This window comes from Anguilla anguilla, chromosome 9, assembly GCF_013347855.1.
Source record: "Anguilla anguilla isolate fAngAng1 chromosome 9, fAngAng1.pri, whole genome shotgun sequence".
Classification (NCBI taxonomy): domain Eukaryota; kingdom Metazoa; phylum Chordata; class Actinopteri; order Anguilliformes; family Anguillidae; genus Anguilla; species Anguilla anguilla.
Window position 1 is genome coordinate 43,723,895 of NC_049209.1, and position 21,648 is coordinate 43,745,542.

Sequence of the window (21,648 nt, forward strand, 5' to 3'; positions counted from 1 at the left end):
CTTCAGCTCTCGCTCCCAGCTTGGGGACTGTTGCCTCTTTTTTTCATGCGCACATGATACGATGAAGTAACTCAGTAACTAGCATGTTTTTCCCTCCCTGCTCCTTCTCGACAAAGCCACGTCTTGTTAAAATACGTGGGAAGAGCCCTTTTAACAAAACTTACTAATTTGTTTAACAAGAAGTATTTAGGGAACTGAACCCAGTTTTCAGGCATTATGTTGAGAATGACACTATATGTATTACTTTTACATGTATGTAGGTTTGTCGAAGGGTTATTTTTGCAGTTACAATATTGTAAGTTTTCTTGAGGGCCATTCATGCATTAGGTTAAACTGAAGTAGTAAAGTTGTGTGTGAGGTTTCCACGTATTAAAATACAACCTTCATCTCTGCTGCTTTGCTATCAAAAGGCATGTCTTGCCGCTTGCTTATACTGTCATTTTACTCTTCTTAATATTTTGCAAATTTGCTACTTCCCTCCCATGCATTTGTTCTTACTCTGGATAAAATACATCCAAGGCATGATATCCTGTGTGATGGCTGAGTTGGCTCCATTTGATAGTTGAAAATCTCCCTTGTCAATCTTGAAAATATGGCCTTGCACTTCACCTTGAGGCAGTGGTGAGATGACTTAAATGTCAGCTCAGACGTGCCCCTAGTGGTGAAGAAGTATATTGCTGATGACCAGTATAGGCTACTCAAATTTCACTAACACATAGCATATGGGTTTGGTTCCCTATTTACAGTTCATATTAATATAGAAACAAAAAACTAAAGGTGATGGCTTGAGGATGGGACCATTTTCTATGCAATAATTTTTATTTTCTTGCCTCGACTACACTTTCTAATTAATCCTCTCACTCTCTCTGCGGCTTTTGAGTTGCCAGAAGCTTTTCCTAATAAGACGTCAGACGCTGAAGTGCAGCATTAGGGCGGCTCAAAGCACCCGCTAATAAGCAAAAGGAAATGCGTCTCGCATTCCACCTGACCCCTGACCCCTGACCCCTAAAACATCCCGCGGTGGCTGAAATGGTCCCATCCGTCTGCCATTCCTTGGGTCCAAGGACCCCAGTAAAGAAGGGCCCATGACTGCCTTTTCCCGGGCGGTTCTGGCTGGAGCTCCCAGCAGGCTGCACCTCCCTTAACCCCCCTGTCCTCGCCTCCTCCTCCTCCCAGGTGGACAAGCTGGACGCCTCCGAGTCGCTGAGGAAAGAGGAGGAGCAGGCCACGGAGACGCAGCCCATCGTCTACGGTAGGACCTCCCCGCGTTCTGCCTGACGCCATAGCACCTCCCTGGTCTTTCATTTTAAAGCGTCTTGCGACCATGGCGACATTCAGTCATCGTGTTAGCTTCTGCTGTGATTTAAAAAAAAAAAAAAAAAAAGAATTTTGATGAGCCTTGTATTTCAGTAAGTGTTCCTTGATGATTCATATCCTTTATATGAGCTCCACACCCAAGCAGATGTTCCGGTTTAGGCCTAGAATAGTAGTCGGTCAGCGTGCCATGACTGGTACATGTAAAATGTAGAAGCTGGAGAAGCACACCCAAAACTTTAAACGGCTGGAGAACGAACTGGAGAACTCTCAGATCAGGAAAGAATACCCAAAGGCAGTGTGTGCTGAAACGGTTTTTTAAAATACACTGTGAATAAATTATGGGAGCATGTAGAGCAGGGTTCCCGAACCCTGTTCCTGATACGCCCTCCAGGTTTTCATTTCAACCCAAACTTCGCACACCTGATTCTGCTAATTGGGAGCTTAACGATATCCTCAGCTGTTGAGCGAGGTCTGCTTTCAGAGCTCCAGGAACAGGGTTGGGAGGGCCCTGATGTGGAGCGTGTGACTGGTACTTACGCGCGCGTAACTCTGTGTCCGCCAGGCACCCCCCAGCTGATGCTGACCGCGGGACCCAGCGTGCCCGTCCCTCCCCAGCAGGCCTACGGGTACGGCTACACGGCGCCCGCCGGGTACGGCCAGCCCCCCCAGGCGCAGCCGGGTTTCGGCTACGGCATGTAAGGCCCGCCACCCCCCACCCCCCCTGCCGGCGCCCCCGCCCCCGCCGTCCTCCATCCACCTCTCCTTCAGTTCTCCACCAGCTCATTATTATTACCGTCTTCTACTCACAACAGGGGATTAAATACAAATGTATTCTTTTTTTTTATTCTTTTCTTTTAAGCTGTCATGAAGGACTCCATTTTATTCCTATTGTTTAAGAAAAAAAAAAAAGATTGGATCACGTTTGATTTGTTTTTCCACATTCCATATTTACTAGAATTATTATTATTTTTGTCTTATTTTAAAGGGGAATGGTTTGTGTACATAAGAGGACTTGTGGGAAGAGCAAGTCCTCTTCTTAATTAAAAAAAAGGTCTCTTGTGAAGCATCTGATTTGCACTCTGTAGTGAGAACATACTAATGTAGATCTCTTCATTTTGATGTATGTGAGCAGCTTGTTCTGTCCGTCTGTAAAAGGCATTTAATTATTGTATATTGAGGAAAAAAGAAAAAAAAGCTACGATGTTCTTAATATTTGAACACGAGACTGCCGCTTCCATGACTACAACTAGAAACACTAAGTAACACCAGTATATCCTACACGGTTTGTGTAGCCGTATAAAAGATTATTTTAAATGCATACAGACGAAATTTTAAAAAAAGTGAAGATTTTAATCCTTCCCAGCCTATGCAGGTTTCTCCAATTAACTGTGTAGAAGTTGTTGGTGTCTTTTTGTTCACTCCATGTGTAACGGATGACCTTTTCGTTGTGCGGTATACAGTGCTTTTGTGTGGGACCATTCCATTCGAGGAGGGATATATTAAAAAAAAAAAGAAATTCTGACCTGTGTGTGTTTACTAACCCCTTCCTTTGTGCTGAGGTTTGTGTATGCTGGATATTGTGGTGTTCTAGGTCACTGTTTTGACTGTACAGGAGAGAGAATTCCAAACCCAATTACCCCGCTGTCCTGACAGTTCCGGTTTTTTGCGGTTTGCCCTCTGATCAAAATTGTGAATAAAATTACAGGACTGAGGTAATTTGTTGTTGTTATTAAATCATACGTGTTTAAAATATCAATCATAAGCCCCCCCTCCATCCCCCCCATTCCTTAGATAATAACAATAACAAAAGGCATTAAGATTCTAATTGTGCACTTATAACGATTGTGCATAAAACGTTGGATTTCAGTAAATGACATGGCAGTCTTCTTTTCCATATAAAATAAAGGCTTCTTGTTTGTCAAGAACAGTCTTGTGTAATGCCTGCTTATGTACCAAGTATCTTAACACTGCTGTTTCACCCTGTGGCGTAGGACTGGAGTTTTACCAGAGTAAACTTCCCGTGCATTTCAAATTCAGAAATGCTGGATTTAGCAGAAGTGTCACCACATGAATGCAATAACATGTTTGATGAAAGCCTGTATGCAGCAGTGCAAGTACAATGTAAACACCTGAATTCATACAGATGTCACTACGTGTGGAATTGTTACATTCACATGTCCACATTTCTTTCCCACAGCACAGCAAACTGCACTGTGCCCAGTGTTAACGCAGGTGGCCACTTGGTGGCATTGTAGGCAAAGTCATTTCGCTCAGTTGTCTATTTGAATAAATTTGAAACCATGACGAATGTGGATAATAGAAAGGGGGAGTTAATAACAGGGCAGATGATGCTGATAAACTTCTATTTAAAGAACCAATCAATTTTCTCAGTAACCGTTACTTGTAGCTTTAAATGAAATTGATGAATATCAGTGACTGTATCAACATTGCCTGTGTGATCTAAAGAAAAAAAAGAAAGATCATTTTCATTATCGAAAGATGTTTATTTAAGGAATCCCATGAAGAAATGTATCAGATTTAAAAACTGTTAGCATTACGATTAAAATAGTAACCTGAAAAATCTCAACAGAGTCGTCAATTTTTGGAATGTCTATTCCTCAACTCCTTACAGACCCCAGTGGGCTCGCATTCTAAAATGACCTGCAACACGTGGAGAACATACTGGCTTCAAATATGCATCTTATTCTGTGGTGAGACAAAATAAATGTAGCCATTTTGCATAAACTGCTTCGTGGAAAATGAATGGGTTCAGCCAGCACTCATGTTAAATTGCTCAACAAATGTGTTTTATTCCATGCACTTATTCCTAGACTTCTCAAACCCCAACAGAAATGGGTTTTCTTGGATCTCTGTTGAGACCAAAGGATCCAGTGGGAACCGCTTACTGTCGTGCAAAGGAGATCTTTAATCAAAATGTAGTTTAATTTAATTCCAAGGTTCTGTTGTAAAATAAAAAAATTGACATTTACAGCCATTTAGACGGGAATGCACTGTACAACTGTATGGTCTGTTGACAGGCCGTGATCTACTTTCTCTGCTAGAGGAACCTTAATAAAGTTTTAAGTGTCCAGTGACTTTGTCCACGAGATCGACTGGGCCCGGCCCAATACCCAACACAGTGCGTGAGCCAGGGGCGATCTGGGTCCTCCCTGCGTCCTGAATCAGGCTGACGGGCAGCCCGAGCTCCTTAGCGTGGGCCAGCAGCTCGATCAGGCTCTCCTCGTCCGGCGCCCGGACCACCACCTTGGGCTGGCCGCAGTACTCCCACTGCCTGAGGAGGTCCGGGTTCCGGCGCTGGACCTGCTTGAAGGCGGAGACGGCCGCGTGCGAGCACTGCGCCGCCACCTTGCCCTTGCCCATCTTCAGGTCGTTCCGCACCACCAGGGTCATCTTGAACTCGCCGCTCTCGCCCATCACGCTGGTCACGCTCCCGCCGCCGTTCGCGCCCGCGGGCATCAGGCCCCTCGCCCGCCCGCCCAGCCGACCGCGGAGGAGCCACCCGATGCACAGTCCGCAGCCCACGCCGGCCAGAACGCCGATCGCTATCTGGCTGGACACCGAATCCATTCTAAGGCTGAAAATTGGTTGAGTTACAGATAAGGGGCAGAGACTGGTTAGCTGGTATTCTTTGTCACAATTATTCAGTCAGTTCAAAAATATTACTAACTATATTACAGTACTGCAGAGGTAGAACGTCCAGGGGTAAAAAAGTAAAAGTCCTGCCATGTGTTTCTTCCACCCATGAACTCAGCCAACTGTTAACTTTTCACTAATTAGTTCTATCTCTTGGCAGAAGAATTGTGCTAATTACCAAGTCCAGGTGATTTTTAATTTCTGAACCTGGATTTTCCTCCTCTTTGCTGAACTTTCTGACATCCCAAATTATTTTGACTGTTTAACAACCTCTTGTTAACATGAAGCCTCTTTAGTTCCAGTTTGGCACCAACATACGTGTATGAGTATCAGAGACTCACTTAAACAGATTTCAATCACAATCTGCTATATTAGTGAACTTCATTCCTGGTACTCGAGCACTTAATTAATCAATTAAAGCAGACTATTACACAATCAACTCTCCTCACCTGGTTTCTTGGGTCTGAATTGGTTGCTGATATTAAGGAACTACAAAAACCAGCAGACCCTGCAGCCTGCCAGGACCAGGAATGAAGATCACCGTTCTATATTGTTACAGGTTTATCCCTAACAGCATCAAAGCTGACCACAACAGTTATAAAAAATTGGAGGTCAATATGATATAAAATATATATAAAAACTAAAATTGTAGCAAGCGAGAAAATGTAAATACCTCAGATTGCGCAGAGCCTTAGGCTGACCGGCACAATCCATCTAGCTACATATGGGAAGTTATGTTTCCTGTTTAGATATTTCAGTATACCCTGAATACACACAAAACATCGTAATTAATCTACAAAAGGTTTAACATAACAGAAATCAACAATGATAATACATAGCTAGATGTGCCCACTGCGCTCTAATTGTATGATTAGCATGAAGTTACAACACTTAAAAAATTTTAAACTTAAATTTAACAACCTACTTAAAAAACAGTCAGCCTCGATTTAATTAATAATTCATTAATTTTCCAAGTAACGTATATCGTCGAAACAAGGCAAAATAGCAGTGAGTTAATTATCCTGTTTCTGTAGGCCTACACTCCAAACGGGTAAGCTACCCTCAATTCAAGTAAGAATATGTCCGACAAATTAATCGTTCTGCTTCAATGTTAAAACAACTCAAAGCCTTAACAGTCGTTATAAATATGCCCTTAATTTTATACTTACTGACAAACCATTCATTTCACTCTATGTAGACGGCAGCTAGATGAGCCCGCTGTCCCAGAGTAAAGCAATACAGCAACATACATTTTCAAATGTAATTGTGCTACACGGCATCCAACGGTAGCAACACAAATTATGTTCTTATATAGAACAGATGGCAACACAGCCAGGCTCAAACATGCAAATAAAAATGTCGCCATGCATTCTATTTAAATATCTGACAAACTGATTAAATTAAGCTAACATAAAACAACGAATTAACAGTTGAATATTTAACCCACATTTCGTTGACTGAGGTCAACTTTCCACGCAACGCATGCCAACATAAAGCTGTCATTTTGCTTTCTCGGAAATTCCCCCCGATGGATCAGCCTTCATTGGCATGTCATTTAACTGGTGGACAGATTCCAGAGGGTAGTTAAACGAAATATTTTTGCTAAGTAAAATTTGAATGTAAATACTCCTTACCTCCTTACTATTCTTTGCTCGCTCACTTGCGGCGGCGTCGTCGCACAGAGATGACATCATTGAAGGCAACTTTCATATTTTTTATTTATTTAGTTATAGCTGGCTTATATGCGTACCTTTTTAAGCCATAAAAATGTGAACATGTTTAATCTGTGTACATGAATCATACGATATACTATGTTATGATTCCTATGACGAACCATTCGTATCACAAATATAAACCAATGAGAAGGCCCTGAGTGAGCGGAAGCATGAAACATAGCTAAGCTACCGATAGCCAAGCTAAGCTAAACACAACCACACGTCTGCGCTGCAGTGACTGTCAGTGACTGAGCGTGGAAGGATAAGGTAAGAGTATGTCAGTACAGACAAAACAGTTGGGTAGCTACACAGCCTGCTGGCTGACCAATGTACTCTATTGGGGCCAGCTACTGTACATGGCAGCCTTAAAATAGACTGATGTTGCACTGAACAGAGCATTGCTGTACCTGTTAACAAGTGGTATTGTATCATTATAGAATGGAAATAAATGTAATCTTTTCCAACGCAGTCAGTGGGTTAACGTTAACGTTAGTTGGCTAGTTGGCAGTCTTTACTAGATACGTAGTCAATTATGGATCGTGTACACAATAACTCATATTTAAGAATGGCCTATATATAATACTGAGATTTTCAGTGCTGGCTAACGTTAGTCATTCGTTGCAATTGGAGCTTGTCACCGGCACCAGTTAAACTGGCTAAAGCGACTGCTGTGTCCGCTGGTAGAATTGCATAGCGCAATCTAATATCGCATTTTAAGCATTGTGACAGCCAAGTTCGTTGAACGATTTTGCGCCTTTCTGCGGATACGGTGTGATCAATTTAGCAATTAATTCCGTTAGATAGATTTTGAAGCATTGGTTAGCAGGGAAATATCTTAATGTTGACCCGCCTAGAGATTGTCCAACGGGTCTAAGGTACATGTACCTGGTGTCTCGAGTGAGGTCCCTATTTTCATTTTGCGACGCAAATTCGTCATGCATGCACATTTCCGAACTTATCAGTCATTCTTCCGTAGTGTTGCGTGGAATATAGCGCAATCTGAACTGTGCGCTGCTCTATGACTGTACTAATTAGGCTCTGTTCTTAGTTTATTTTCCTGACTTTGCTCCTGACGTTTCATTGAGGCCCCATCGTGTATATTTCTGAAACGTGTATATTCAGGTGGCGCTTCCTAATTAAAAGTGCTAAAATTACCCACAGAGAGAGTGGTGGTCGTGTAAATCAAACCATCTAAATTTCTGCCTTGCTAATTCTTCAAGAAATCTTTTTTTTTACCCTTCCCTTTAAAATAGAGATGAACACTGCAATAATTATTATTTTAAATTCTCTGTGTTTTTGTTTATTAAAAATGAAGGTGGATCTTGGTCAATGAAAGTGGCCTTCCTTTTTTGCTTTGTTTTATTAATTCTTGATTTGCTTTAAACGTTGGATTAGGAAAATTGTTTTCTTTACCACGATTACAAAACCAGAGCTGGGTGTTGTCATTTGGTCAATTATCTTGTTCCCAGACCATATCAGATATCAGTTTCTGCTGTAGCCTTCTTACCAATGAAACACACCCTCACTAGTGATTTGGCTGTCTCTACTAAAATCTTTTGCTGCCAAGACAGTTCTTTCTAGTTTCTTTATTTTTTTCCCACTCCATACATGATGGGCCAAAAGTCGTGTGTGTGCGTGCGCCTGTGTGTGCGCATGTCTGTAGGCGTGTGTGTGTGTGTGTGTTGGTAATGTTTCAAAGTTCAGTGATCACAGCCTAATCTACAAGTCCTCTGACAAAAGGCAAGGTTGAAAATTGGAGAATATAGGTGAGGAGCTGAGGGCTGTGACCTGTTACAAACTAAGCTATCACCCCTGGGCCGTCATTCCCAACTTTAAATTAGACCGGGTGTCTAATAAATCAGTCTGCTGCTAATACGGATCTATGTATGGGAATAATTCAGTCTCTCTTACCTTCTTATATACAGAAACCCAGGGAGGGTTTCTATATAGGTATTTTAGGCGATGACCTGATTGTTTTATTTTTAGTGAGTTAATTGGATATTCTTTTCTCCTGTGATTGAGGAATGAAAAGGAGTCAGAAATGTGCTTAGCTCCACCCCACCCCCACCCCCCCGAAACACACCACACACCACACCACACGCCCCACACACAAGCACACACACACACACACACACGTGCACACGCTGTAATGTAGTGCCAGCATGCAGCTGCCCTACACGTAGTCTGCACTGAAGCAGCAGTAGTGTACAGAGAGCAGACTCCTGCAGCTCTGGCCGGCAGCAGTATTGGCTCTCTGCCCCTCTGTGAGGTCACTGCACAGCATCGCCATCGGTTACGCTGGTCGGAACTGGAGCGCCTCAGAAGCTCCCTGGGTCACTGAGGTGAGGCTTTCTTTAAAACAGTGCTTTGCGGTGTCCTGAGCCTTTAGTTTTAGATGTGCAAATGAGCAGAGTAAAGCTCCCCCTGCACTTAAACATGTTTTTAGTCCTGTTGGGTTTTTTAAAAGCACAATTAAGCTCAGTAGTTTGCCCACATATTTAAGGTAGACTCACCTCTGAGAAGGATTTTACTGGTCCTTGTGCATCGTCACTTACTGTTGAAGTACCTTTTGCTGTGTGGTTGTTTTCTTCGTCATTTTGTCCCAAATAAGATTTAGGGAGCTTTAGTTGTGAGGCTGTACTGTGTAAACTCATCAGTAACTCTGGCTTGACAGTTTATGCAATGTTTGTTTTTAGGTTCAAGGTTTGTGATTTAAAAAAAAATTATTTTGCTTGGCAGTGTGGTTGTAGAACGTAAGGTTTCTCTACCGTAATGTCTGTGCAAAAAATATGTTATTGCGCAATACCTTTTTTTTTTTTTTGGAGGGGGGGGGGGTGTCCTCTGGGCCCAGCATTGTGTAACAGAAGTGTTATGAAAGTGCAGAGTTGGCCCTGCTTTAAAAGTAAAACTGATCTCCTTACTTGTGAGTGCCGAGCCCTGTGCTCGGTTAGGGCAGCGGTGTGAAACTGCGTCATTTCATTTAATCTTTTTAGGAATTTAGTGTTTTGAGTCTTCCTGTGCCTGAATGCTCATTTGTCTGGAGAGCACACATGACTTCTACACCTATAATCGAGGAGCAAAATACCTTGATGCAGGTACATATGTTTACAGAGTAAATTACAGTCATGTTTTGTATCTGAAGTCTGTTTGCCTCCTCTGCATTTGAGAGCGGTTTATGCATGTGGAATCCAGACTGACCTTTTGTTTATAATCTCTTGGGGCCTTGGAAGTCACTATCTTAGTCATCATCCAATGCCTATTTCTTTTTTAAAAAACAAAGTTTCCGTAAGCCAACTTCTAAAGGACCTACTTTTTGTACTCATTTCCCAAAATCTTTTGGGAGGTGGTGTGTCACTTTCAGTCTGGGTGATTTGTGCGTAAATTTAGTACCCACACAAAACCAGGCTGGTAGGTTGCACTGAAATCAATGAGGTGTGATATTTCTACCACAAAGCCTGAACCTGACACCCAGCACATTTTCCACACTGAGCAGAAATTCTGGATAATATTTCATTTACCTGGATAGGGGGCCCTGTGTCCTCTTTTCTGAACAGATAGGTAAATGAACCAGGGCAGAGAATACACTGTGATGCATTGTGATGTAGTATAGGCTAAATGTACTGTATTTTACCCAGCGTGATATGTGTCAGTCTAAAGATTTCTCTGGATACAGGGGATTTCAGTTTCAGTTTGATTCACTGGTGTTATTCAGTCCACTCTCTGCTTGTCTGAACTCGTTGCAATGGTCTTACGTGGTGTGTTGAAAGTAGGGAATGTAGCCAGCTGGTACAAGGCCTGCGTTTTATTATCAGCAGTGTGTTATTATAATGAAAACGTATAGCTCTTTTAAACTACTTTTATTCCAGCGCATTACCGGCTGTTACGTAAGTTGCCTTTTTAATGACTTCTCCATCAATGTCTGATGTGTAGGCTGATACCAGGTAGGCCTACTCCTGCGGACCTCTGGTGCTTGAACGCTGCGTTTTAATACCCTGCTGACTCCATCTGTAATTGCATCACGTCTCTATCGGTTAGAAGCGCAGTTTCTGATGCGTTTAAGTAGTAGCCTAAGAACAAAAACGATCCTGTTGTCAGGTTGCGTGGGACGGCATTTGATCGGTCTATTTGTCACGGCCGGGAAGTCCAACTTATGAAATCGAAAAGAAACGGCAGATAACAATGTTTTTAAAACGCTTTCCAAAAGGAGCAGCCACTGACTGTACTGAACTTGTGCTTAAATTTATGGAGATTCACATTCATGTTCGGTCAAATTTTGACTCCATTAAAGGTAGTCTTTGCGGGGGGGGGGGGAGCACATCTACTAATTTGAATGCATTAGTGTGCTCCAAAGCATTTCAATTTAGGAGTATATGTTCTCCTTGGGAAAAAATGTAAGCATAGAGCCCTGCTTTGGTAAATATACTTTAACACGTAGGGCTATAGAATTCGTCAGTTATCAGTGTGATCCAGTTAAGAGGAAGCTGCTTTAGTAACTACTTTACTTATTTCTGTTTCGGGCTGTTGTTATGATTCATATAATTTCTAACGGAGTTTTCTTTAGTGGATGCACTCTAAAGAGCTGAACGGCACACTCGGTAGTTGCTGTTCTCTGCGCTGGTAACCTCAGCTCGCTCCATTGAGTCTTTTCCGCCCACTTCTGTCGATCGTTACTTTTATTTGCATTTAAACGCCACTTCGTTCTCGGCGTTATGATAATTGTGATTGTCATCGCGATAGAACAGCGGACATGCTCTTCCCAGCGTTCGAACCGAATGAAACGCGAAGAACGATTCGCCTTCGTGCCTCGGGCACGTTGTTAATTTGCCTTTCATTATGCGCAATAAAAGAGGAAATGAAAAATGAGCTGGAGGTTCTGAAGGGAATCGTTCCTCAGATGTCGCGTAACACCGCTGTGTGGTGTGTCCCTGCCCGATTACCGGCGTGCTCCTTGGCTATTTTACTGCGCACCCCAGCCACTCACGTCGCCTGACAAGTATGCGTATCGGCTTTATTTATGTATTTATTTATTTTTCTAGGCCTCGCAGTGGAATTTTTTTATTCGGGAGGAGCGCCTACATCTTGAAGCGCTTAGCTATTCTGCGGAAGGCCCGGTCTCTGACCCCCTCTGCGTACGCTTACGATCCACACACGCAGATTAGGGTGGATGGGAACCGCCTGAGCTTCCTGTGGCCTGTGGCGCTCCCACGGGGGTTGCAGAATTCTCCTCATGGAGCTGTTTTTGTCAAACGTCAAAATGTTCATCCAAGTGAAAGTGAGAATGGGCCTATGAGCTGCTGGAGAGCACAGGGATGACTGGCTGGCCTTGGCTCTCAGTAGCAGCACGGTGTGCAGTCACCATGGCAGTGAGGTGGGCAAACTCCCCCTCCTCCCCCAGCAGGGCAACTCTGCTTGATGGAGAGAGACTCCTATGGGACTTGGCGGGTTACTGATGCAAAGCACACTAGCATCAAGCGGCTAAAGCTACTGCCCAGTAAGTCTATTGTGAGTGGGGGCTGGTGGGAGGGGGTGCATTATGGCATATTGCTGCAGAAACTATTTAAAGGGGGATGATGGGAGGTGGAGTCCAGGGCTTGTCTAACACACCTCAGTACTCTCTTGCTCCGGACTCCGTCTCCCACCGACTCCCGTTGTGTTCTCTGCGGAGCGTTTTGCTGCGCTCCCCCCGGGTTTGCCATGTTTCAGACGCGGCCCCCTCGCGAGGGCGGAGGGGTTTTATAAGACGCGCCTCGCCACGCTAATTTTAACGGGCCCTTTTTGCACTCGGCCCCCTGGACTCCCCGAGTTCATTTGAAGGTGTGGAGCCGGGGCAGGAATGTCCCGCGTGGGCGTGACCCTCCTCTGTAAGCCGACGCCCATTCGCTCAGGAGGCTGGCTGCCGTGACAACGACGTGCGGGCGGGAGGAAATGAGACCCCCTCCCTCCCCCCCCCCGAAGGGAGGTGAGGTGTCTCTGGGTGTCTCTCACGCGCACCTTGCACCGGTGCTCGAACCCCTTCTCCCCTCTCACGGGTGCCGAGGAGGGATTCTGCCCACGCGCGTAAAGGTCAGAGAGGAGAAGGGGCTCGTTACCGCGGGCAACGCGCGGTAAACCCGCGGCCCGTCTGAGGAAACCAGACCCCCGGTGCTGCCGCGGCTGCGTTCTGCATGCGGGCCGCTGGCAAGATGAGCCCCCGTGTGAAGTTTAGGATCCAGCATTAGACCAAAGTCTTCAGTTCAGTGTACAGCCATCTCATATCGTTGCCAGCTAGAAACCTGTTTCCATGGCGCTTTGGCTAAGATCAGTACACGCACACACAGACAGACAGAGAGATGGACGTACACGCACACACAAACACAGACAAAGCCAGAGGGCTGTCACACACGCACTCCTGCCTATAATGGAGGTTTGTTATGTGTGTGCTCTCGCTGTTATTTTTTAAATTTCACTGCAGGGAGAGCACGCCCTTTCAATGGCGGTTTTGTTTGGTTTGGCCACTTTTTGCATTTTATTTCTTCTGTTTCAGTGACCCACTCACGTCAGTACTGGCCTTGGAACAGATCATGCAATTTGTTCATGTTTGAAGATAAATTACACTTTTGTACTCGTACTGTTGATTCTGGAAACTTCGCCTGTTCGTATGACTCTGCTCAGGTGAACACGCGGCGCAGCTATCAGAAAAGATGCATTTTCTCTCTGCTTGCGCAAGAAACCATCTTCCTGGAACAGCGGTATCAGCCCCTCGATCGACAGATATGAATGGGCAAGCCGGTATCAGCTCACTGCATCTCCCCCTGTAAATCCCCTACTAACAGCCCGACCGCACGGTGTGAGAAATGGCCACCGAATATTTAACTAAGACGGTATGTAAGACAATGCCATTTTTCCTATTGGTGCACCATTATCTAAAAATGTAATGGCATTTGTAAAACAAGCAATTGGTCACATGTTGAGTAAAGCAGTTGTTTATGAGACTTGTGCCCCGTTTTTGATGTGAATTGAACCCGAGTTCCTGTGCGAAACGCGCAGCTCTTGCTCGCCGAGGGGCTTACCAGAGGGGTTTCGTGTCGGGAGCTAACCGCGCGCGGGCGGGGTCATTAGATCGCGCGCGGAGCTGATTGGGTTAGGGGCAGTCCGCCGCGTGCGAAGCGGTTAGCGTGAGGAGCGGGGGGAATGGCGGGGGGTCTCACTGAGTGCAGGGGATTGACCGGCCTGCTGGCTCCAGCGGGGGTTTCGCTGAGAGCCGTCGTCTGTTCTGTGTGTCCAGGTCCCCCCCCACCCCCCACCCCCCCGGCCCTCGGCACACCCGGTCCGATGGCTCAAAATGGAGGAGATCTTGAACTGCCGCAGAGGCGCGTGGGAGGAGCCAAGGAGCTGCCCAATGGGAAGTTTGCAGGTGGGTGGAGAGGGCGGAGAGAAAGCAGAGGGAAATGCCACGTATCTTTAGGTCCCTTAAACTGACAGGAGGGGGAAGAAGGCCTGTGTTGCTAATGCACAGCAGAGTCTTCGATGTGACATCAGCAGAGGTGGAAAATCCTGGTTCAGAAAGTAAAGGCCCCCCCCCCCCCCCTATTTTGTGCAAATCATCTGGATTTGCTCATTAGCACAATTATACAGCTTGGAGGTAGAACTAATTTGTGAAAACAGTTCATGGGTTCCTGGGTGGAAGAAACACATGGCAGGACTTTAACTTTCTGACCTCTGGACTTTCCACCTCTGGACACCAGGCCAAATAAAGGAATTCTTTAATTAACAAAAAATATTTTGAGTAATGGCACTGAATGCAAAGCACACAATCTTCTGCAGCAGAAGCGTTCTATTGTCAATCAATGAGCTTCCTGTGTCGTATTCAGTAGTCAGAGAGCCTCAAAACATTGAGCGCAGAGAATTCTGGGGGATGAAGTGAGACTTTAAGATGTATTTTAAAGCCTCCAAATTCCACTTCCTGTCAGTTGTTTTGTGGAACCTTTTGTAGTGCAATAAAATGCACCCAGTCTTATTTTTGAGGGTGATGAGTAAAGACTAATTGATAAACTTTCTATTGCTCCACAATATACATGTATGATGACAGTACTTGAAGAAATGTGCATGTTTTTAATATCTGTTTTGTTGATAAAATTTATATGATCCGCAGTGCTTGCTAGAAATGCAAATGAAATTTTTTATTTTTGGGGAAAGTGTTTTGATTTGATGCGATTTTAAGAAATCAACAGAGTTTTTATTTTTTAATGGTGAGTCGGTAGCAGGTGCAAAGTGAGTGAGGCGAAAAATGCTGTCCCCAATTCAAAGTGTACGTGGATCACTCAGTACACTGATTACTTATTACACTGATTAGTCATTACACTGATCACTCATATTACTCTCTTAAAAACTGTAGGGCACTCACTCACGAGATATTGTTCAGAAGAAGCAGGCCAGCAGTCAAAACGCATCTTAGTTTTTAATTTACCGCGGGTGCTAAAATCTGCACACATTTTCTAGAAGTATGAAAATGAGAAATGTGTTTTGGCAGCGAGCCTTCTTCAGAGTGCATATTAAAGGTGATTCAGTGTGCCTGATCTACATTAATTGGCAGCAAGCAATCCATAAACAAATAATCAAAATGGAATCGGCTGGGAAATGTTCGTTAAACACATCGAAGTAAATGTTTTTCAGGTGTCAGCAAGCATTTTTGATTGATTTTGTATTTACTGAGTTAAGTTGGCACACACACTGATTCACTGCAGACAGTATAAAAGCAAACAGTGAAGACCCAGACCCTTTCCTGGAAAGACCGTACGCTGAAATCTCCGAGGGAGCTTTTGGGGGCGGTGATGTTGGGGTCCCCGGTCCCCCGGGGCCCCGTGACGAGTGTGTGGCCCCCCTGTCCCCAGACGCCCCGTCGCCGGCGGAGCGGAGACGGCGCGACCGCGAGGAGCGGCTGGGGCTGCTCCTGTGGAAGAAGCCGCTGCTCACCCTGCGCTACTTCCTCCTGGAGCTGCTCCTCACCCTGAGGGACTGGACCTGCAGGTGAGTCGCTGCTTTTTACCACCCCTCCCCCTACCACACCCCCCCCCCGCCCTCACCCTGCGCTACTTCCTCCTGGAGCTGCTCCTCACCCTGAGGGACTGGACCTGCAGGTGAGTCGCTGCTTTTTACCACCCCTCCCCCTACCACACCCCCCCCCCCCCACCCTCACCCTGCGCTACTTCCTCCTGGAGCTGCTCCTCACCCTGAGGGGCTGGACCTGCAAGTGAGTCGCTGCTTTTAACCTCCCCCCTGCCACCCCCCCCCCCCCCACACACACACACACACACCGCACTCATTAAGCCTGATCGCATGTAATGCTTTGATGTGGGACACCCGCGACGTGCGAGCTCTAATCCCTGTGAGGGCGGACTGGGGGGCGTGTTTAACACGCTGGCGCAGTTTGGTCATTTGAACAGGGAGCACTCGAATGTTTCCCCTTTTGATCGCAAGCCTGCTCTCGACTGCCACTTAACTCTTGACTGGGTTTTCATACGTGGATAGAAGTTGTCAACATTTTTAAAATCTTTAATGTTTAAGTAAAATGAAGTTGTTGGGACTGGCGTAGTAGTGCTGTGATCCTAAATACAATGAGTCTTTTGTGACTCTCTGGGACCTGGTTGGGGCGCTGACTCACTGGGACTTGGTTGGGGCGCTGACTCCCTGGGACTTGGTTGGGGTGCTGACTCCCTGGGACTTGGTTTGGGCGCTGACTCGCTGGGACTTGGTTTGGGCGCTGACTCGCTGGGACTTGGTTGGGGCGCTGACTCGCTGGGACTTGGTTGGGGCGCTGATTCCCTGGGACTTGGTTGGGGCGCTGACTCACTGGGACTTGGTTGGGGTGCTGACTCACTGGGACTTGGTTGGGGCGCTGACTCTCTGGGACCTGGTTGGGGTGCTGACTCACTGGGACTTGGTTGGGGCGCTGACTCTCTGGGACTTGGTTGGGGCGCTGACTCGCTGGGACTTGGTTGGGGCGCTGACTCGCTGGGACTTGGTTGGGGCGCTGACTCGCTGGGACTTGGTTGGGGTGCTGACTCGCTGGGACTTGGTTTGGGCGCTGACTCGCTGGGACTTGGTTTGGGCGCTGACTCGCTGGGACTTGGTTTGGGCGCTGACTCGCTGGGACTTGGTTGTTTTGCGGTGACAGTCACAGCTTGCTACCGTTGGATCAAAGATCAAAGTGAATTAGTGAACTCCGCCCCCTCCTGCTCCCCCCCCCCCCCCCCCCCCCCCCAGTGAAGTGAGCGGAGTTCAGGAGACGTGGAGCCAGGGTCCAGAGTCCTCTCCACGCTTCTCACGCACACCCACCCAACTACACACAAACTCACACACACACACACACACACACACCCCAGTGAATTTTGGCCATTCCAGCTCTACAGGTTACATTGAACAGTCTCCCATTTACTTTGGCTCCAGGGCTGAGATTCTGTTCTAAATCAATAAAAGCCTTTGTCAATCCCCTGAGGGGAAATTTAGGCTGTTAAAGAGCGGTAGTACAGCACTGCGGAGAGTAAAAAGGTAGACACAATTTGAACAATTATTTGTGCACAGGATCCGTGCCCACAGTTCCCCATGGATTAAAAAAAGATGAATGGCATTGAAATACCCGCGTTAATAAAATAGCATTGTACCGTTTAATGAGCAGTCAGTGCAGGAGAGGAAATTGAAGGAGACTATGGAGACTGCAGCAGTGTGAGTGTCTTCTGTCAGCAGAGGCCTGTTCTGTAAGAAAACTTTTCCCTTGGCAGCACTGCAGTAATGATGCAGAGCTTGCTCTGCAAAACCACATCAAAGTCATTTTCCCCCTCCAACTTTGAATTACAGACTCTGTCAAAATGTCAGATGACACACCGGTAAGTCCCAAGTCTTTTACCTGTGAAATTGGGAAATTTGAGACCACAGCCGTTACCTTTTTTTTTTTTTTTTTTTTTTGAAGGTGTTTTTCTTTTAAACTGTCGGCGCTGTTAAACTTCAGAACCGTGTGAGACTGTAAACGTGCAGCTTGATGTGTGGAAAAGATTGGAAAGGGTCCTAATGCCATTATTGGGGATTAAGGCTTTTTTATCCTGATCTAAGCCCCTGTGGGCGAGCTGGCTCGGTGAGTGAAACGTGCTCTCTGCGTGCAATTCCAGGTTCTGCCACCAGAGGGCGATGGCGCTGACCGTGCTGCTCGGGCTCGCCTGCTTCTCCTTCGTCTACTCTACGGAGGGAACTCACCAGAAGGTGAGGGGCGGGGAGAAAAAATAAAAACGGCGCAATGAACCCAGTGCCCTCTGGGAGTCCTGTGGGCCGGGCCGTTCCGGGGGCTGACGCACGCCGTCCCGCATGCTCGCGAGGGCCAGTCAGAGTTGAGATTCGTGCGCTTTTTTTTTTTTGAAGTTTTTTTTTTCGTCCCTCAAGAGTTTTTTTTCTAAAGAGGAAGGGTCCTCTGAGGGGAACCACGTGCTGTTTTTGTTTTTCTCCGGTCCCTACTGGAAACGAGCGCGCGCGTGGCCAAGCCTGCGGTTCCCGTAATCCAAACCATGAATGTTGATGATAAAAACGCTGTCTGTGAGAGAGAGAGAGAGGGGAAGAGAGAGGGAGAGAGATAGAGTGGGAGAGAGAGGGGAAGAGAGAGAGTAGGAGAGAGAGAGGGGAAGAGAGAGAGACTGAAACTGATAGTGAGAGTGTGAGAGAGTCAGTGTGAGTGTGTGTGTGAGAGATAGAATAAGAATGGGAGAGTCATAGAGAGAGAGAGAGTGGGAGAGAGAAAGAGAGAATAAGTTGGAGAGAGAGGGGAAGAGAGCGAGAGAGAGACTTACAGTGAGAGTGTGAGAGTGAGTGAGTGTGTATGTGAGAGATAGAATAAGATTGGGAGAGTCATAGAGAGAGAGAGTGGGAGAGAGAGAAAGAGAGAGAATAAGAGTGGGATAGAGGGGAAGAGAGCGAGAGAGAGACTGACAGTGAGAGTGTGAGAGAGTGAGTGTGAGTGTGTGTGTGAGAGAGAATAAGAATGGGGGAGTCACAGAGAGAGAGAGTGGGGGAGAGAGAGGGGGAAGAGAGAGAGAGAACAAGTGTGAGAGACATAGAAATAGAGAGAGAGTGAGTGAAAGAGAGTGGGAGACAGAGAGAGAGAGAGTAAGAGTGGGAGAGAGAGAGAGAGAGAACAAGTGTGAGAGACCTAAAGAGGGAGGGGCAGGAGAGAGAGGGAAGTGAGAGAGAGAGAGAGTGCTGTTGCGTAAGAGCGCGCTGGCTGCATGGCGGTGCACTCGCTGACCCGTGCTCACACCCCGCGGACTCTCCTGCCCGTGCGCGGGGCGGCGTGCGCGGGACGCGGCGCGCGCTCCGAGGGGCCCCTTATTTAACGGCGCTCTCTCTCCCCCTGTCGCTGTGCCTCTCGCCTGCAGTACGTGCGGCGCTTGGAGGAGCAGCTCCTGCGGTGTGCCTACTGGGTGGGCCTGGGCGTCCTGTCGTCCGTGGGCCTGGGGACGGGCCTCCACACCTTCCTGCTCTACCTGGTAAGAGCCCCCCCACCCGCGCCCCCGTGCCCCCCCTTCTCCTCCCACCTGCCCCCCCCCCCCCCCTCCCCTCCCCTCCCCTCCCCTCCCCTTCCACCTGCGCTCTCCGTCTTGCTTCCAGTCGCTGTCTGCTTTGGTTTTGTTTTTGCTTGGGAGGCAGAAGGAGGAACGCTCTACTCCTCGGGGTTTACTCCTGCGTACTGTGCAAGGGGCAGCCGGGTAGCAGAGAGAGGGCTGGATTAGGGGGTTAGGGTGGGATTAGGGGATTCGGGGTGGGATTGGGGGGGTGTGGGGGGGTTACACACATGGCACTAAATGTGGATCTTCTACACTGTATGTTTGAGGACGGCAGTGCCCCCCCCCCCCCCCTCCACGGGTAGGGTTGCATTTTGGGCTAGTTGTTTGGGCCCCTCCTCTCTCTGTGAATATTAGGGCTGAAAGGGCATTTGGGGTGAGGGGGTGTTGGGTTCTGCTCTCCGGTGGGGAGGAGAAGGGGGTGTCTCCACAAGCTAGGCGGGTCAGTACATTTTTGGACGGGCGCAGTGCAGGAACAACCAGCACCGTGCCCCCACCCTCCCCCCTTGGGGTTCACTTGAGGACAGCGGCCACCACCTCCGCGTTCTCGCACTTCGGTGCTGAGGTACGGCGCTGGGTCGTTTTGGCGATAACGTTTACGAAACATCTGTTTGTCTTTATTGTGTCGAGGAACATTACTGGAGCTGACCCCGCCATCTGCCACTTGGAAGCACGATATAAGCTCATGTATTAACGGTTTTTATGTGGAAGCCATTAAGAGTATTTACTAGCTTATTTTGTAAATATTCCACTCTTGAATTACGTAAAAGAAAACTTTGAACAGCCCAGATTGATTTAAAAGGAACAGAGTGCCATCTTGTGGTCTTTTTTATGTAATGCAATCCTTCTTGCTTCTTTATAATCAGGTGACTTGCCTGGGAATTCAGTTTAGGATCTTTCCTCTTATGAGAGATGAAAACTCTTAGACTCCTGTAGTAACTGTGGCATCTTTATCTTTTTTATTCTGTGCATTATCTTTATGACTGCATGCACACTTAAGAGTGGAACCATTTATCTGACCTAATCCAGTTTTTGTTCTCAGAAACACCTGATGTGACCCGTGGAGTATTTCCTATTAAATCCAGGTGTTTGATTGAATCAAGCATTCATTAATACTTGAGTAAAATGTTATGTCACTTTCTTACAAACAAACCATATAAACAGTTGAATTGTGAAATTATAAAAATTCTATTCAACACTTATTTTCAATTGAATTTTTTAATGGTATGCAGCCTGTGTTGACACTGGTTTTGAAAGTGTTTTGAAAACTGCTTCGAATTGGTAAAAAAGGGGATAAGAGATTTCATCTTTCTAACTATTAAAATGCAGCTGAACGAGTCTGGAAAACTATTAAGTTAAAGGTAACTGTTTTTAAATACACTATTTTGTGACTTAAAATAATTCAGGGAACGCTATTAAATGATAAATAAGTTTTCCTTATTTGATTATACTTTGATTATACATTACCTGATCAGTATATCAGTATATTACCTGATATAATCACATTTATATGATCTCAACCCCTCAAAATTAATTTCCCATGTGAAAAAATTGTATACTAAGCATACTTGATATAAACTGTAATTATACTTCAAGTATTTTTAAGTATAATGTATAATGTTTTTTTCGCATGGGTGGGCTATTGGTGATTTGGCCTGTGGTCCACTGAGATAACGGTTTGGGCTATCTGAAATGGCTGGTTGTCCACTCACATAACAACCATGCCTCTACAGCACAAAAAGCCTTCGCTTTGCTCTAAATAAATAGCTTATCCCTACCCACTGCTGCACATTTATATTAAGCTTGAATAATTGGTTGTTTTTTAGTTACTGAGAGGCATTAGGGAAGCATTTGTTTGGTTCTCATAGTTCCTGCATGTCGTAGTTGGCTGTTGAGGCATCCCATCAGAGGCTGGCTAAGTGCGTAGTGAATGCTCTCTAGAATGTTCCAGGTGTGGTGGGCTGTCTGCAAGGTGGTCACATATGTGGAATTTACTTTTGGGTATTTTTGCACATACTCTTTTTCAGAGAGAACAGCTTCGGTACACTACATGGCCAAAAGTATGTGGACACCTGACATCCAACATCTCATCCAAAATTATGGGCATTAACATGGTGTTGGTCCACCCCTTGCTGCTATAACAACCTCTTCTGGGAAGGCTTTATACCAGATGTTGGAGCATTGCTGCAGGGATTTGCTTCCATTCAGCCAGTAGTGGGGGCGGGCACTGATTGGGCAATTAAGCCTGGCTCACAGTTGGCTTTCCAATTGATCCCAAAAGGTGTTGGAGGGGGTTGAGGTCAGGGCTCTGTGCAGGCCAGTCAAGTTCTTCCACACTGTTCTCAACAAAACCATTTCTATATGGACCTCACTGTGTGCCT

The 21,648-nt window shown here is 46.3% G+C and overlaps 3 protein-coding genes across 22 annotated transcripts in view; 2 read left to right on the forward strand and 1 right to left on the reverse strand.

Annotated features, from left to right (window-relative positions):
* Positions 1-3,244, forward strand: part of cltca (clathrin, heavy chain a (Hc)) — a 43,890-nt gene extending 40,646 nt beyond the window's left edge. For all 4 annotated transcript variants that reach the window (XM_035433136.1, XM_035433137.1, XM_035433138.1 and 1 more), the window contains 2 exons: positions 1,177-1,252; positions 1,880-3,244. In XM_035433136.1, coding sequence (XP_035289027.1) covers positions 1,177-1,252; positions 1,880-2,016 — 213 coding nt within the window. In that variant the 3' untranslated portion in view covers positions 2,017-3,244. The remainder of the gene's footprint in view (positions 1-1,176; positions 1,253-1,879) is intronic.
* A 556-nt stretch (positions 3,245-3,800) lies between these two features.
* Positions 3,801-9,368, reverse strand: ptrh2 (peptidyl-tRNA hydrolase 2). Of its 15 annotated transcripts, XM_035433149.1 has the most exons (4): positions 6,606-7,985; positions 6,141-6,189; positions 5,645-5,734; positions 3,801-4,912 (listed from the first exon to the last, which is right to left on the reverse strand). In XM_035433149.1, the coding sequence occupies exons 3-4, from the start codon at positions 5,683-5,685 to the stop codon at positions 4,387-4,389; spliced, it is 567 nt and encodes a 188-aa protein (XP_035289040.1). In that variant the 5' UTR covers positions 5,686-5,734; positions 6,141-6,189; positions 6,606-7,985; the 3' UTR covers positions 3,801-4,386. The 15 variants fall into 15 exon arrangements, with proteins under 15 accessions (XP_035289040.1, XP_035289042.1, XP_035289045.1 ...); XM_035433151.1 differs by lacking the exons at positions 6,141-6,189; positions 6,606-7,985 and adding an exon at positions 9,200-9,368; XM_035433154.1 differs by lacking the exons at positions 6,141-6,189; positions 6,606-7,985 and adding an exon at positions 9,200-9,216 and having other exon boundaries at positions 5,645-5,689.
* A 232-nt stretch (positions 9,369-9,600) lies between these two features.
* LOC118235617 (vacuole membrane protein 1-like) overlaps positions 9,601-21,648 on the forward strand; it is a 64,488-nt gene continuing 52,440 nt past the window's right edge. Inside the window, exons 1-5 of one of the 3 annotated variants that reach the window (XM_035433142.1) lie at positions 9,601-9,781; positions 13,909-14,079; positions 15,410-15,692; positions 17,828-17,918; positions 19,082-19,192. In XM_035433142.1, coding sequence (XP_035289033.1) covers positions 9,712-9,781; positions 13,909-14,079; positions 15,410-15,692; positions 17,828-17,918; positions 19,082-19,192 — 726 coding nt within the window. In that variant the 5' untranslated portion in view covers positions 9,601-9,711. The remainder of the gene's footprint in view (positions 9,782-13,908; positions 14,080-15,409; positions 15,693-17,827; positions 17,919-19,081; positions 19,193-21,648) is intronic. The other 2 variants (XM_035433140.1, XM_035433141.1) reach the window with 2 other exon arrangements.